The following is a 16,936-nucleotide window of genomic DNA, read 5'->3' on the forward strand; positions in this document are numbered from 1 at the left end:
GTTCATCCCCCGCACAAAGGAAGTCAGCTGGTAAAACGTGAGTACATCAAATTTAACGTTAGGCCCACAGTCATTACCACCCCAAAAAGGCCATAGAAAATAATTTTGGCAATGAGATGTATGCTCAAACGAAGGACACCAGTTAAAATCAGTTACAGTGTACTGCCATAGCCTTTACTAGGGAAAACATTGAACAATGGTGATAACTGAATGGTGGTTACTGTTTGGTAAAGTTAGTGTTTATTTAAACATAACAGTTAACTGCTGTATTTCTGGTATACGCTTATATTGCTTATCCATCAATAGTGTGTAAAATCTTGTTTTTTCTCATTTTACAACTTGTGAGTGTCTATGGCAGCTTAGCCATCCATAAATCCAGGTTGTTTATTTACTTAGGGATATTTAAACTGAATTTACTATTTTAAATCTATGTATTCCCTGCCACCAATTACTTCTGCAATCAGAGTATCCATGACCTCACCAACAGTGATAACCTGTAACCTGTAGCTAACTGACTTTCCTACAGAGATTGTTTGGTTAAAACTTTGTCCTTATCTATCACCTTAAGCGTCATAAATACCTATGTCCTTTTCCTACCCCTAAAATGAGCCTGTTTGACCTAATTTGCGCAGCAAAGACCAATTCTCATTTTGCCGCCACCTGACTTTGAAGTGTTGTGCTATGCCATTAATATGTATGTGAGTCATAGTCTGAGCAACCTTGACTCCCTCAGAGCAAAGGCCAGACTGCAGGCATTTCGTGCTACATACACGTCTGCTAGCTTCTCAGAGCCACTGACTAGGTTTCATCCATTTGAGATTGTGTCAACCCCCTTGAATTCCTACTTATTCTAAATCTAAATATTGTGGAGTTTGCCATAAAACGGATCAATATGAAAAAAATTACACACTGCTATTCTAGTAATAATACTATTCTGAGGACGGCACAGTGGTGCAGTAAGAAGGTCATGGGTTTGAACTTCGGCTTGGGCCTTTCTGTTTGGGGTTTGCATGTTCTCCCTGTGTCCACGTGTGTTTCCTCCGGGTACTCCGGTTTCCTCCCACAGTCCAAAGACATGCAGGTAAGTTAATCGGAGACTCTAAATTGCCCATAGGTATGAGTGTGTGAGTGAATTGTGTGTGTGCCCTGCGATAGATTGGCAGCCTGTCCAGGGTGTAGACCAGGGTCGCCGAATGCACGCTGGGATAGGCTCTAGCAACCCCCGCTACCCTGCCCAGGATAAGCGGCTATAGATAATGGATGGATGGATACTATGAATTTTGGATTACTAACTATAACATCCCTTAACTCTAAGGCAACTCTTGTGTGAAGGAACTAATCTCTGATTATAGTCTTGACGTATTATATCTTACTGAAACATAGTTGAAAGTGGATGAGAACTTTGTTTTAAACGAGCTCTTTCCTCCTGGTTACATATATTGTCAAAAATTCTGTCTCGGTCAAAGAGGGGGTGGTGTTGCTGTTGTTTACAATTCCTCAATTCACACAAACTCAAAATCAGGGTATAAAATTGATTCCTTCAAAGTATTAGTCATGAACCTTACACAGCCACATTAATAATATCACAAGAGTGGCCTTTCATCTAAGAAGTCTATCTAACTTGAGGAATATGTCCCTGCAGGATGCTGAAAAAAAAATAGTTTATGCCTTTGTAACCTTTAAGTTTGATGCAATGCTTTATTGTCCAGTTGCATTAATTCAGGTTTGTGGGAGTAATCAGCCTTGTGTAAAGCTATCTCATTAAACATGATTGCCACAACTTTTTAACAATTATTTTCTCTGAAATCGGAATGTGTACCATATTCACAGGAGAGCGCAGACAAATTGCCTACACACTCTCTTCTGCAGTGTGTGCTGCCATCTGCTGCTGCATTTTCATCAGCAAACATCCAGCCTCCAGGATGAGGCTTCAGAGCTGCAGTAACCAGAAGAAATTCTGCCCTTAGTGGTTGGATCTGGATATTGATCCCAAATCTGTCTAGAGGATGCGTAATTTCAGTGAGTCAAAGCAACAAAGGCTGAAAAAAGCTAATCAATAAATACGTTTTCACCATTTATGGACCAGCAGGTGGCGATATCCTGTTTGATGGCCTTTATCAGTGAAAAAAAAGTATTTCCCGGAAATGCGTAGTATGCAACAGAATTTGTTTCCCACCCAATAAGAGCTAGGTCAGAAGAGTTCCGGAAGCACTCTTTCAAAACTGACAAATGTTGCACTGTTGATAAATTGTTGTTTTCAATATACCACCAGTCCACTAGACTGATATTTATGTATCCGTTATTTTGAGTAGCTAGTTGTCAACACGTCATAACCTGAAATTAATTCTATTAAGTGTGCCCAGAGAAGCATATTCAAAACAACTAAAAAAATAACTCCTGCTACATAGCCTACGTGCTACAATAACCAAATATACTAGGCTATCTTAATTAGTTAAGGATTGGACGTTCCAAGAAAGCCAGTGCAACACATTTCCACAGAAGGAAGGTTGCACCTGCGGAAAGCTGACGTAATGCGTTTCTAAACATAATACTTTTCAGAAAAAGCTCTGTGGGCGCGCAGGTTCCTGCCTACCTATAGGTCTGTGTGCGCAGCAAGTGCACACGGACGGGACTGCATATTACATAAAGAGACTTGATCCAACTTCTGTGACAAGCTTGCCACTCACGGTTCCTCTGCTTGTTCGCATTCTGCAGCTGTATGATAAACAATGATTTCCACCGCAGCGATCGTTAGGGGGTCTCGAGCACTTCACGGCACCAGATCCTTACATACGACACTCGCAGCCTCTCTTCCTATCAAGGTGAGAAACGCAACCACGCAAAACGTTTAAATAACCTGAAAATAGCGTCGCTCTGCATTTGACCTTGACAACAAACACTCTAGCTTGTTTGTTAAACATTGCCTAAAAATTACGAGTGACTATGAAAAACCTTCATTTTAATTCAAATGTCATATTGTCTCTCTGAAATGCAAATTCAATAATTTAGCCGTACATTCACAAATGCTGAAATTTTAACAGTGGCATAACAAGAGAATATGGGCACACCACTGCACTTTCTTCTTCTATAATTGGTCTGTAATTTTATGTTCCATTCGTAAACGCTGGGTTTTGGAATTGACAAATTGCGTAAGACACGCCAAGTCCTACTCATGGCCAGGGCTGGATAGTGCTCCTGTTTTAAGGAACATTTGGAAAATTCTTAAAAATTGCGTTAACTGGAAAAATGATTTAGGAACACGTTTAGTGCATTATTGTGCTCCTAACCAACTGGTGCATGTGGCCGAGTTGTGCCCAGTTTACCTTGGTTACGTCTTCTTTTGTGGGATTTCTCATTTTGATGTTGTTTCAAAATATGGATAGTTGAACTATCTAGTTCTATTTAAAACATACCATTATATATAAACTTTGTAAACTTTGATTATTCATGGTGATAGTACGTATGTGATCATTTTTTACTAGTTGTATAAAGGAATCCTTATATAACATTGTGATGTGTGTCTGGAACATAATTATTACTTCCTTTAATCTGATATTTCATGACCTTCATACCCTTGCAGCCATGCAGCTATAAGGCCTTTTCTTACTTTTCTGTCTTACCATGTTGTATCCTCCACTTTCTCAGCTTCCTTTTATCATGATTTCTTAATAGAAGGAATGCTGGGAGACAAGGCCCCTGGAACCAGCCCTATACTGTACATAGTGCAATAGGCGAAGGGGTGACTTACCCAAAGTAAAGGATGATGCACCAGTATGTTGCTTTTAATTAGCCTGTAGAATGTACAGCATAAAGTGCAGTAATCTGCCTTGGAGTAGACACATGCTTAAGTACATTTATATAATTAGTAATTTTATAATCTCAATTTATTAAATTAGTAAAATGTGAGGAAACAGAAACCTTGTTTAAATTTTATTTATTTATTTTCTCCAACTCCTACCAGGTTGGAGAACGACTCCCGGCTGTGGAGTTGCAGGAAGGAGAGCCAGGCAAGAAGGTGTCTCTGGATCAACTCTTCAAAGGGAAAAGGGGAGTGCTTTTTGCAGTCCCTGGAGCTTTCACCCCTGGGTGTTCCAAGGTATTCATTGTTCATGCATACACTATATATACACAATCTGTGCACTTATTAGGTTTCTGAGCAGTTTCTCAGCAGTACACCTTCTTTCCATACTTCCTGTTAACTTTACGCTTTTCTCCTGCCCCTCCTCCTAGACCCACCTTCCTGGGTTTGTGCAGCAGGCAGCAGAACTACGCAGCAAGGGCGTACAGGAAGTGGCCTGCATCTCTGTCAATGATGCCTTTGTCATGGCTGCCTGGGGCAAGGAGCATGGCACAGACGGCAAGGTGGGCACAGAGCTGTGGAAGGTCACAGCTGGACCACAAACACAACCAAACAGGAACAGCTACAGCGTGTTGTATGAGTTATGGTTTGAATATTTGTAAATTCTTCCGATTGTCACGTGATCTTTATATTACACTTCTTGTATTTATAAATGAAAACAGATATATATATTTCAGTAAATATGTTTGTGTATAAGTAAATGTAGATATATGCATCCTAATATACAACATACACACAGCTGTTGAAGTGGTGGTTGCATTGATTATGCTCAGCTCAAGATTTTCACCTCACTGCCACAGGTGCGAATGCTGGCTGACCCCACAGGCTCCTTCACAAAGGTTTGAGTCTTAAACTTTTTCTTTCTGGATTTTTCTCACATCTCCTATTGTAGCAACTCTTAGTCTTTCTTTTAGCTACTCTCATTCCCTACTGTTCATTTGGTCTCCTTTTCTAATCTCAAATTCAAGATTAGTACCCCACCACTGTAACCCAGAGCTGTTTTGCATGGTACAAGATGTCTTAAAAGGTCAATAAATGTAAACAGCAAAAAGGCTCTCTTTTTTGTTTTAGCCCCTTCATTGTTATGGGAATAACTATCACTTTTCTCTTTTAGGCTGTAGATCTGTTACTGGACAACGATCAAATAGTGCAGGTGTTGGGCAACAAGAGATCCAAGAGGTAAGCACGCCTTGTTTGCCAGGTGTTCTTGCCCATGATAACCGTGGTTAAATGGAATGAACCTACCTGTTTCTTTGCTTTTGAAATAGCCTGCAAATCTGGAACAAATATAAGACTTTCAGTTGTAGTGTTCACCTAGCAATACTCTACTCGCGATTTGACTACACAAATACATAATTATATCTGTCATTTTTAACCACGGGTCATGGTGAATTGTGGAGCATTGGGGGTGTGAGACAGGCAAGGAATAGGATGGGGGTGTTATGTAACAGTGTTCGTGAGCTGGTAATAGAGCTGCTCCTGGCTTTTGCCAGGGGTTTGCAATGTTTCAGAGTTGTACTGAATGTAGGCAAGTCTTTGGTGCGTGTCTCTATTGATGGGAAGTGAGAAACGTTCTGGGGCGACATAGCTCAGGAGGTAAGAGCGGTTGTCTGGCAGTCAGAGGGTTGCTGGTTCGATCCCCCACCCTGGGCATGTCGAAGTGTCCCTGAGCAAGACACCTAACCCCTAATTGCTCTGGTGAATGCGAGGCATCAATTGTAAAGCGCTTTGGATAAAAGCGCTATATAAATGCAGTCCATTTACCATTTGCTGTATGCCTGCTTTGTGTAAATGTTGGGCTTTGGATTTGTTGTAGGTAGCAGTAGGCTGTGAAGAAATTGGAGGAGAATGGCTTTGAATCATGTACGTGTGTTAAGAGTGGGTCAACGTTACGTTTCTGTTTAATTCCGAATGCAACGGTTGCATTTGTGACCAACGATATCTGATCCATTGGAGCCGTCAGTGATAAACTGATCACAAAGATAAGAGCCTGGGATGTCTGTCATGGTGAATCATGGTTTCCCCGGTCGTGGCCTATCGCTGACCCCAGACAGCAAGCAGCTATGCTAACACAATCCTGCTTCCAGAATAACAATAGCACCAAGGCATTCTTCTCTTACTGACAAAGGTGTATTGATGTTTTTATTTTTTTACTTGATTTTTCCATCAACACTTTGACTAATGAGATAATGAAGTGCTTATGTAACAGGAAGTCGCTTTAATTAATCACAGTCAGCCATGGGTGATCAATGATTAATCAGACTGACACCAGAAACACTTAATCAATTGCCTAAGTCTATCAGCTTTCTGAAAAAAAGTAAAGTATATAGCAGTTTCCTTTGGGGTTCAGTCAGTTTTTTTTTTCTTGTAAAATACCATTCATATAAAGACTATATAAGATTGTCTGAACACGTACATGAAGTGTGTAAATGAAATCAGACTTACTTGGTGTAGTTGCCCAGTGGCCTAGCTCAGAGATTATTAGGCCAGGGTGAAACCGTGTCTGGCTTTCTTCCCTTCAGATATGCAATGCTGGTAGAGGATGGCGTAGTGAAGAAGTTAAACGTGGAACCGGATGGGACTGGACTGTCTTGCAGCCTGGCCTCCAACATCCTCTCTGAACTGGTCTAGATGTCATCTCCCTTGACCCAAACCGACAGCTACAATACCACAGTTATAATAGCAACACAATAATATCGGCCAACCCTGGTTCTGTAAAGCAACCAATTTCAGTCATTTTGAAGGTCACTTGTAAGACAATTGCAAAGATTGTGTAGCCTCTGAAATATGGTGGTCACTGAACCACCGTATCCTTTCCAAAAAAGCTAATGAATATCTGTTGACTGATTTGGTGTTTAAATATTATAATTTTCTTTACCCCAACTTAAATATTTGGGTTTCTTAATACCAGGGCTGGCCAGGCCCAAAGTACCCAGAGTAGAATATCCTGATACTGTGGATCTGCTCAGAATGTCTATGCAGTATAACAAACTTACACACAAACACTGGCTCAGTTGCACCAAGTCATACTTAAAACCTCCATGAAATACCAATAAACTGTTACAGCAATACTTTCTTGTAATGGAATCTCCCTGTCCCAGAACACATTCTTAATATTTTAATAAAATATTTTAGTACATCTAGAATACTAAATGTGTATTAAATCATTTAATACCATCAACCCTTGCAAACAGCTTGCAAAAATGTCTAAACTAACAATACAACTGTGATAACACTACAGTAGATTTAAATGTTATGATTTATGTAGGAGAAATCAAACTCTAGTGGAAAATAGTAAAGCGATGACAAGTTTGGAATAAATTTTAAGAAAGCCTTCTATATTTCTAATTATACAGCTTATTTTGAACAAAGGACTAGCATCTGGTTCATATTTGGCTTCTCCACAGCTGCTGATGTTTGGACTGGTTAGTAAGAAGCTACAGACCTAGGCAACAGAAAGCTGCAAAACTCCAGAATGAATGAAGGCAGTTATGCAGACATAATTACATACAGGGTTTATGAAACATATTCTAATTTCAGCTTCCAGTGGTCCAATAAATGTCCAGTATAAAAGGAATCCCTATCGTGAAAATAATTAACCTTAACCCAGTGATGGGATTTCAGATTAGAATCCAATATTTACTCAATCATAGTCAAATAATTCTCATTGTCATCCAAAACAAAATCTGCTATCGCGTCCTATTCAGAGTTTGGCTTTGACCCATAATTCCATGCTTCTTCCTCAGTTCTTCTGAAAATCATTTCGGCCATAAAAATACATGATGGTTTAAATAACCCACGTGTGCAAAATATGAAAGTGGAGCAGAGGAGCAACCAAAGTACTTGCTTTAATGTTTTATTGCGTATCGAATCTTCATCGACTGCTTCTCCAAATGACAATTGCGCGTAATGGCTACATTATAGCAGCCTACATAACACATTAAAATAACTATAGCTTTTTCAGAACGTTTGTACACGTGCATGTTTACTACGTACATTGCAATCAGGCAGGTCACAGCACACTGTAGGCCACTTCCTATGATGATAAACAAACACTGACTGGTGCAGAACAAACTCCAGATGAGGGACTATCACACTTCAAAGAAAATGGTAAATATGAGTAAATGACAGGGTTGCACGTTTGCACTGCAATCTCAGAGGTATCACAGCATTTCTATATTAAGATATACATTAGACTGAACAAACTTCTGAGGTAATTATTTTGTGACAAAATTAAATCTGCTCCCACATTTCAGTCCCAAAGTACAAACATACCCACAAAAGGGACAGCCATCTGGCCTTTCAGGCACCCCATATGCCTGAAAAAGGGGCTCTCTCAATGAGAATAAAATGAAACCCAGTTAAACTAATTAGTACACATTAGTTTCTGCTATTTTTCTTCACCTCAGCACCTATAACAAAACATCAGTGCTACTTGCATCGTTTGTGAAACTGCTCTCCTTGTTTATGTAATGCCAACTGAAGTATAGACACATTAAAAGAGTTATTTCTTGGATAACACATAACCCAATAGTACAATAATAAAACGGGATCATTATGGTCATGTAAGATTCAACATACTAAATGTACTCGTGTTGAAAACCACATCCACTATCTCATTCAGTTCTACAGGAAATGGTAACCACATTACAGTTAAAACCAGGAGGTTTCATGTAGGAGGTAAAACATCTTATAAGCAGGTCCCGTAAACACACACTGAATATATGCCTACTAAATAAAAGCCATTTATGATGAGGCATTTATGACATGACATACTGTTATGGATTATAACTTTTAAGAGAACATTTACATCGACATGAAAACATGCATTTCCTCTTCAAAATAACACAAGAATCAGAGAATAAAAGCTTCAGTAACATTTAAAGAGGATCATTCCTTCACCAAACCCCCCACTCCCCAAACTGTAATCCAAGTCTGCAATAAATAGAAGTTTTTTTTGGCAGAAAGGCAGATAAATTTGAACAAAGCTTTATGCTCCCTGTAACAGCATGAACTAGCATACATCTAGTAGCTGCACATCTATGGGATTATCTAGCCTTAATATAATAATTATAATGATTATAATTAACAATAATAAACTAGCATGTTGGTTTTAGCTGTCATACACAGTGGATAAGAGTAATGAAACTTCAGCAGTGACATCACTGAGGTAGACCCACATGCCAGGGGATAAGAGTGGAAGACCAGGCTACAGCAGAGGTCACAATGGTTTGTAGAAATGAGGTAAATTTATAAAATGGAAACACATTCAAGGAAAGAGGTTAAGACAAGGTCCACTTACATGTATACAATTGCTTGAAGCAATTGTCTAAATGCATGGGGATGCTTGCTTTGACGTGTGCGTTTGTCTGTGTGTGTGCGTGTGAGAGCGAGAGAGAGAGAGGGTCATGGTAGCACAATAAAGTTGCTTAATGTAACATAAGGAGATCCCACATTTGAAGCTTCCTCTAACTGGATTTAAAAAAACAAAATGCAAAATGTCCATTCACAGAAGTATAAAAGCAATAAAAGGCATGAGTGATCATGTGAATATTTGCTGTGACCTTGTTCAGCTACTCATCTGGGGTCCCTGTCTCTGGCGGAGAGCAGTGCAAGGGAGCGAGCACTCTTCTTCTGACCCTGTTCCTCCTCCTTCAAGACCTTGGACTAACACAGGATGTCTCTCTGTCAATGACTCCAAATCTGAAGCAGAGAGGGCAGAGAAGTAAACCTGTAAATTGTATGTTTTAATTCGAAGAAGCCCTGAAGCTGCAAAGACCAACACCTTCACTGTGAGTATGTGTGTCTGTTTGTGTGTGTACATGTTTGTGCAAATTTGTAATGTTTCACTTTTACCTGTGGTGCTGTCCTGCGGGAAGTCGGGTACTTTATTCACGGGGGAGACTGTCCCCAGTGTCTCCAGCTCACCTAGACCCACACAAAACATCCCATTTTTAAAACTCTCATTGGCAACAGTTAAACAGTATTTAATAAGCCATTCAACTAACCTTTACGCTTTACAGACTCTAGCCTGGCTCCCTCTGCAGGGTCTGTAGTGATGTCATTTCCTGTCTCCATTATTTTTTCTGAAACACAGTGAGATACAGTTCTATTTCTATGGCAGTTATCACTGTTAGGCCCGATGTGTCTTTCTGTACCAGAATTAGCCTGTACTTTCAATAATAATGTCAGTGATGGTCAACTGAGCTGAAATAGGTAGTTTAAAAGCATTTAAAAAGTGCATAGTCACTGTACATTTAGCTTGATATGATGTGGCATGTGCAGGGCCACAAATTTGCTTCTGCTTGTTCTCACATGTAGTTACTTCCGTATGTTTCTTCCTTTCACTCTCCCCACATTAGCTCAATTAGTTGACATTATTAAAGTCACAATTAGCCACTCAGTTGTATAATTACTCACTGAACTGTGCTGTTTGAAAGTCAACAGGGACCCCTGGAGGATAACAACTGAAATACAACTGTAAATCCCTGTGGGTCACATGATCAAGACAAACTGGTGGCTCCAGGCATGTGATCTTCAAATTAGTGCTAAAAAGGTGTCACATCACCTCCGGAGTACATATACAGCCTGTCAATTACCAAATTCTTGCATGTCAGTTTATTACTTGTTCTAGGCACCTGATTGTTGTATTGTTGTTCGTATTGTTGTACGGAGTGGACTGCATGCTTACTCTGTGTACTGGAGGATCCAATACGTTTTCGAGCCTCCTCTTTCCTCTGCTGAAGGCGAGTTGCATCTCCCATCATTACCTATCACATATGCAGACACATTACCACAGGATAAGCAGTTAACCTGACAAAAACTGGACAATTAAGAATCTACAGTTCCAAGATGGTAGTAAAATGGAATTTTAGGACAACAGTGGTTAAACATTTTAAGACAAGGACAGGAAAATAATGCATTTGCCAAGGATAAGAAGATTACTGAACAGTTGCTGCATTAAGACAGAATAATAGGAGGAACACACTGTGCTTGACAGATGATGGCCTTTCTCTCAGCTGAAGAGCATCAGGCAGACTTACCCTAACTCTGACCTGCTCGGGAGGCCAGACCCCACCCCAGGTAAACTGCAGGTAGCTGAAGAGGACCATAACGCTAAGGAAGGTGAAGTTGCTGGCCACGCCAATCACTGCCGACATCAGGGGGAAGTTGTACAGGAAGTACCTACCGAGGGAAACAATGTTAGACAAGAGGTGGTCCATGAGAGAGAAGGGGGATGGAGAGGAAGGAGGAGACAGTATATAAAAGAGGGGAGTAGAGGAGAGGAAGAGAGCAAAGGAGAGAAAAGAGGAAGGAAATTAGTATGTTAAGAATTATTTAAGAGGGACACAAGAGAAATAAGGACATACATATTTCATGCAATTCAATTTTATTTGTATTACACTTCTTTACAGAGACACTGTCACAACAGAGCTAACAAAGGAAAACTGGGCAAAACCAGGCCTGAACCCCCAAAGGGCAAGCAACTGAGGTTAAATTTTTTTTTTTTTTTAAACAGACATATGCGAGATTACCAAACTTTTTCTAAAAGTCAGACATTGAGGCACCATCGATATGCTATAATCAATATACTGTATGAAGACACAACTGTAACTTTATGGCTAGTTGATTATAATAAGTGATGTCTAGTTGGAGGGAGTGCTGGAGCAAAGATGGCAGAGTACAGAAAGACTGCCTCTCAAAGCCTGAGAGACATTCAGAACCATGGGCAATGACAGGCTCACTTGCAGGCATGCTCTGGCATTGCTCATTGCCATTATAAAGCCTGCTATAAAGACATAGCCAGCTGTGTGGAAAAAGGATGACAGGAAATTGCTAGGAAGTGAACAAGATTGAAGTACCTGATGCCAGTAAAGTGAGCGTGTATCCTGAGCTGGGCGCCATAGATTTGAACCAACTGGGACTGGATCTCGATCACTGCGCCTGTGGTGGGCTGGTACTGTAGTGAGAAACCAACACAAGTCAAAAGACATGCACCATGTGTCAGTGAATCTATCTCATGGACTACACCATTGGGGGGGGGGGGGGGTCTCCAGAGGAAGGGTGTGGATTTGGACAGAATGTAATGCCATACTCACAAAATTCTCCCGGTGGTCTGAGAAGAGTTCCACTTCAACAAACTGTTTCTGCTCTGTTACTCCAGACAGCAGGAGAGGAGAGAAAAACAGAGTGCTCAATATCTGTAGCAGGCCAGAGCGGTAGTGCAGCATAGCCTGGGGATGAATCAACAAAAGAGGAGAGACAAGGTTATGAAAACACAATGGTGTATATGCCACTAAAACAACCTTTAAGCACATAAACACAAATAGTGAGCAGACAAAATAATTGGATTTTTTAAATGTACAAGATAATTTATTTTTATTTTTTTAACTAACCAAGGGTGAACAAAGGACTGCACATAACTATGACAATGTTGCCCAATCAAAGCACAGCACTCACTGAACGAGCCACGGACTTGATGGTCTGGCCACTCTTACTGTAGCAGGACATCTTGACCATGAACATGCCAAGCTGCTGATTGGCTGGGGACTCAGGCATCTCCAGTTCTAAAGATATCCGATAAGGCTGTCCGTACAGCATCACCTGCGAGAAATTGGGAGGGGAGGAAGAGAGAGGTCAGTGAAGAGTGGCAGAACAGAAAGGAACTTCAACCCATATAGGCATTATTTTGGAAGCATCATGGTGGCTATATACTGTACTTCTGAAGAAGGTGAGAAACTGGGATAACAGTAGATAGTTTTGCTACAGTGCTCTTGATGCTGCAATCATGCTTTAGCCAACACTAGCATGGGATCACTTAAGTTTTGAATTTAGAAATGATTGGTCTTTAACAATTTCCCAAATCATGAATCAAACTCGACTACTGCTACTTACTTTTATTGTATAATTGTAATATGGATGTTGCGAGTAACTTTATACAGTACATAGTTGTTGAACGTTAAATCATTCAGCTATGTGAATTGTTAAAAAAAACTTAATTCATTTTTGCAGAAAATCCCTTTCAGTTCACACACCCAATATAACCGTATTGAAGGACTGGGATGCTCTAAGGGAGAGACAGCTAGGACAGCAACCAGAGGAAAACACTAGGCAGAGTCAGGAATGCAGTTCCAAGGCAGTTTAATATGAACCTGGAAGAAGACAGCAATCACAGAGCTTCAGCATTATGCTCAGGATGCTAATTATCTCAAATATGACACAAGATACAGGGAGTTTTTACCCAAAGACTGTAAACTGATATCACTTAAATCCTATTACTCTGGCTGTCAGTCAATAATGCAAATGACTGGTTACATGTCAGGTTGATAAGCAATTATACCTAGTCCTTTTTCCATATTTTTATATTTATAACATCCCATTATGTGGTAAAAATAAATCTTTGTCTTATTCACTGGCTAGCTGCATCTGCTGTCTCTTGTCCTCCCTACTCTTTCCCATTCAAGGCCTGAAGGGCTGGAAGACAAGACACAGAAACAGCCTGGGCACAAAGGCCCCTTTAGTGAGCCAATGAAGAGAACTGGGTGAGAAGCTGGTTGGAAACGTCTGTCTCTCGTTTGCCTGTGTGCTGGCAACATGGCATGCCCCTCTCCAGACTACATGTGTGATTTAGACGTAATTGGAAATTCATACCATAATATACTTAATACAAACACCTGTATTCAGACGGATATAGAAGTTGACATTCCACAGGGAAAGTTGCATGCCTACAGTATATTATTGTCAATCATTAAATCTCTTTTTCTTGGTACTGAGTAATCACTGAAGTTTCTCAACAATGAAACCTGACGTTAAATGTATTGTCTCTGGGATAATTAGGTAAAACCATCCAAACGTGTTTTGTGGGCGTGGATTATTTTATTAACTTACGGAACACTGCTTTAAGAGAAGCCTGCTCCAGAAACACCTAAGGGCCCAGTGCTTCATTCATGAGGCACATATACAGAAAGCACGCAATGCATTTCCCCCCTTATGAAAAGTAACACATATGGAATGAAAGCCTCTTCAAACCATACAAAATATATGGCTTGCAACACAGGTGTGAAAGATGATGAAAGAAAGTACAGGTCACCTGGTCTCTACCATTCTTCAAAAGGGAAACGTTTGCCATAGGAAAGGAACAGACGGCTGAGCTGGAGGAATCACAGTCAGTCCTGGAAGACAGAGATGAGGGGAAGGAAAAGGAGGGAAAGCAGTTGACACCAAAATGTCCCACTGCATGCTGGTATAATCTTCAGTATACCAATCTTCAATACACCAATTTATAGACACAGGATGGAGCAACAAATAAAATAACAGCAAAATAGAGTAAATTTCCTTGAAATAATATGAAGGGGAGGAGTTGCATTCCAATATTACTTCAATTGGTATTGGAGATAACAGGTTTTGACACATCAAGTACAAGTCACACACATAATTCTGAGGACAAAATAAAACATACAAAATTGTGAATCTTCTGTTCCCCTTCAAATAATTTAAACTTCAAGTTTTCTATAGTGATTTAGAGATATGTGTGTAATATAGCTCGTACCTATAACAAATGCAGGGTATTTTCAGTTATTTGTGTTCCCATTTATTTGTGGTTTTGGAATTAAATACTGGTGTACATTTTGCATGAGCACATTACCTGTAATAGTAGTGCACAGGTGTGGTGAAGCTGACCGTAGGCATGTAGGAATAGTAGAAGCTACCATAAAGGAAGATGGCCACCCAGAGTAAGAGCACCAGGACGCAGAGCAAGATGGCAGCCTGCAGCAGTGTCCGGCGGGCCCTCAGGACTGTAACTGCCACCACATCCTGCAGCCAGAGCAGGACCGGTCCCATCACACCGCCCATCTCCCACAGATACTGGTGCTATGGGGCTTCTTGCCCGAATCGGTCTTAGATTATTGGCAAGGGTACAAATGTTTTTATATCTTTCACTCTCTCTTATTTTTGGGTGTTTGGTTCAGAGATTAAACAATTGCCAATCAATTCTCTTGCTCACCATTTTCCTTCCCTTCCCTACACTTTGGTGGGTGTGGGTATTGTCAGTAAGTTTTCCTTTCGCTACCTATTCTGTTACTCCTTCCATAACAAGTTCCTATGTGTACATTCCTGCATGCTTCCCCTTCTCTCACTGATAAGCCCTTTGTGCATTAATACGAGAGCCCGGTACTGGTCCCAGTGTCTTTTATTTTTCACGAGTTTGATCCAAGCCAGTCTTACTCAACAGTTCAACCAAAAGTATGTCTGACCATGATTACAGCTTCGTGTGTATGATCAACAGAAATAAAACTTGTGAGATGGCCTAAGTATATACCACTCAAACATTGGTGTTTATGTCAATATGTTGGTAAAAGGTAGTAGTCTGTTAAATCATACAGAAGGCTGTGAAAAAAGAAAGAAAGAAGAGCATCGCACATTAGCTCAATACAATCGCAATGGTTGGCCATTTTAAATTATGTAACGTTACGTTGTGGAAGTCGGGGTATGCTAAGCAAAAAACAAGTAGTAGTTTGTACTGGCACCTAGTATATACTTCAAAAGTGTTATACTTTCAGTACCTAAATCAACCATGAAACAAGATAAAGCCTGACAGAAATCTCGGTAGATGGAAAGTTACTTTCTTTTGTTTTTTTAACAGCTTTTTAATTTGGCCGGCCGTCAATTAGATAGCCGAGACTACATCCTTCACGTTTCATAATAAACATCCTAGTTAGCAAAATAGCTAGCTTAGCTATCCAGCTAGCTACATGCCTCTCTACTGGCTGGCTAGCGAAGTGCTTCCTTGTAAACCGTAGCACAAACTAAGGTTTACTAGACTAAATCATTTCAATATTTTACGTAGGTTAGATGCTAGCGAGGCTAAAATGTGACACGATTTCTTAACATTTCGGTTCGGTTTTGTGCTCTAATAAGATAACATTAGCTGGCTCATGTCGTTTTTTAGCATCATACTTACAAAATAGGCTAGTTCGAACACATCTTAAGTGATATCAAGCGAAAACCAGCATGCTAGCTAACCGGCTAAAGACTCTTGATATTAAAACGCAAAACGCACCGCACATTCAATTATAAAATGCTGTGAAGTTAGTTGGATGTACAATTCATCTTAATTAAGTAACTACCTTACAAGCTAGTGATGCAGCGTTGATGCAGCAACTGAAATAAATAATCGTCATTCAAAACGTCTAATGTTAGCTACCCTCTCATCTCAGTTAACCTGCTTACAAGGTTGCCAGAACGGCACATACTGGTTACAGGGCTCATTAGCGTTAGCTTGCTTGTTACGCGTTACGTTGGGCTTGTGTCTAGCTAGGTAACGTGACAGACTGAAGACTCCGCCTATGTCCACAATACTGTGTTTTGTAGGCGTGTTTCCAAGCCCGAATACCCTATTCTGCAAAAATAATTTTTTCTTATTAACTGTAAGTGAGAATTAATTAATTAAACAACGGCAGTTAGTAGAGCAAGAAAAAAGAAAAACCGATAAGAGCATTCGTTATACAAGATTAATATTGCACCGAGTCACTGAATAGTAGAATCTGATGTCCTCTGGAAGGGAACTGCAACCAGCGTATGCATAAATGGATGTATGTTTCTGATAGAACATGATGGGATAGCTTGAATATTTTCAATAATAACATAATTAACACTGAAATGACTGAAGATCAATCAGATCGAGCTTCAATTATCTGGCAGATAAATGGTTTTAGCCAACAATGAAATAACGGATTACTTCAGATATACAACAAAAATGCACACTAGGCGCAAGGCTTGAAAAGACCATGTTTTTAGTACAAGGGGCAAAGAAAATGTTGCAATCTAAAACTTAAGCTAATTTATCTTCATTTACAATTAAAATGTGTCCCCTGCTCTTTTCCTTGGATTCTTTCAAGTAAAAATGCATCATGTCTAATTATATCACCAGTATTAAATCATTATCTGGAAATATATAGCGAGAGTTTGACTGAGTGTAGTTGAGTATCAATATGTAGTGTAAATGAGGTGACAGAGACCAGGGAAAGGAAGTATCACAAAATCGTTGGGGTGAAGTCCCATGATCTCCTTATGATC

The 16,936-nt window shown here is 40.0% G+C and overlaps 2 protein-coding genes across 4 annotated transcripts; one reads left to right on the forward strand and one right to left on the reverse strand.

Annotated features, from left to right (window-relative positions):
- The first annotated feature begins 2,204 nt into the window (after positions 1-2,204).
- On the forward strand, positions 2,205-7,005 carry LOC118236045 (peroxiredoxin-5, mitochondrial-like). The gene is made up of 6 exons (XM_035434058.1): positions 2,205-2,822; positions 3,962-4,096; positions 4,231-4,362; positions 4,660-4,698; positions 4,974-5,038; positions 6,382-7,005. Exons 1-6 carry the CDS (start codon positions 2,730-2,732, stop codon positions 6,488-6,490), a joined length of 573 nt encoding a protein of 190 aa, XP_035289949.1. The 5' UTR covers positions 2,205-2,729; the 3' UTR covers positions 6,491-7,005.
- A 690-nt stretch (positions 7,006-7,695) lies between these two features.
- bscl2 (BSCL2 lipid droplet biogenesis associated, seipin) lies at positions 7,696-16,195 on the reverse strand. 3 transcript variants are annotated; one of them, XM_035434055.1, is made up of 11 exons: positions 15,988-16,195; positions 14,505-15,247; positions 13,950-14,031; positions 12,320-12,463; positions 11,959-12,093; positions 11,722-11,819; positions 10,903-11,044; positions 10,551-10,629; positions 9,868-9,945; positions 9,716-9,787; positions 7,696-9,562 (listed from the first exon to the last, which is right to left on the reverse strand). In XM_035434055.1, the coding sequence occupies exons 2-11, from the start codon at positions 14,711-14,713 to the stop codon at positions 9,429-9,431; spliced, it is 1,173 nt and encodes a 390-aa protein (XP_035289946.1). In that variant the 5' UTR covers positions 14,714-15,247; positions 15,988-16,195; the 3' UTR covers positions 7,696-9,428. The 3 variants fall into 3 exon arrangements, with proteins under 3 accessions (XP_035289946.1, XP_035289948.1, XP_035289947.1); XM_035434057.1 differs by having other exon boundaries at positions 15,921-16,195; XM_035434056.1 differs by having other exon boundaries at positions 15,822-16,195.
- Between the last annotated feature and the right edge of the window lie 741 nt (positions 16,196-16,936).

Source organism: Anguilla anguilla, chromosome 9 (assembly GCF_013347855.1).
Source record: "Anguilla anguilla isolate fAngAng1 chromosome 9, fAngAng1.pri, whole genome shotgun sequence".
In the NCBI taxonomy this organism is placed as follows: domain Eukaryota; kingdom Metazoa; phylum Chordata; class Actinopteri; order Anguilliformes; family Anguillidae; genus Anguilla; species Anguilla anguilla.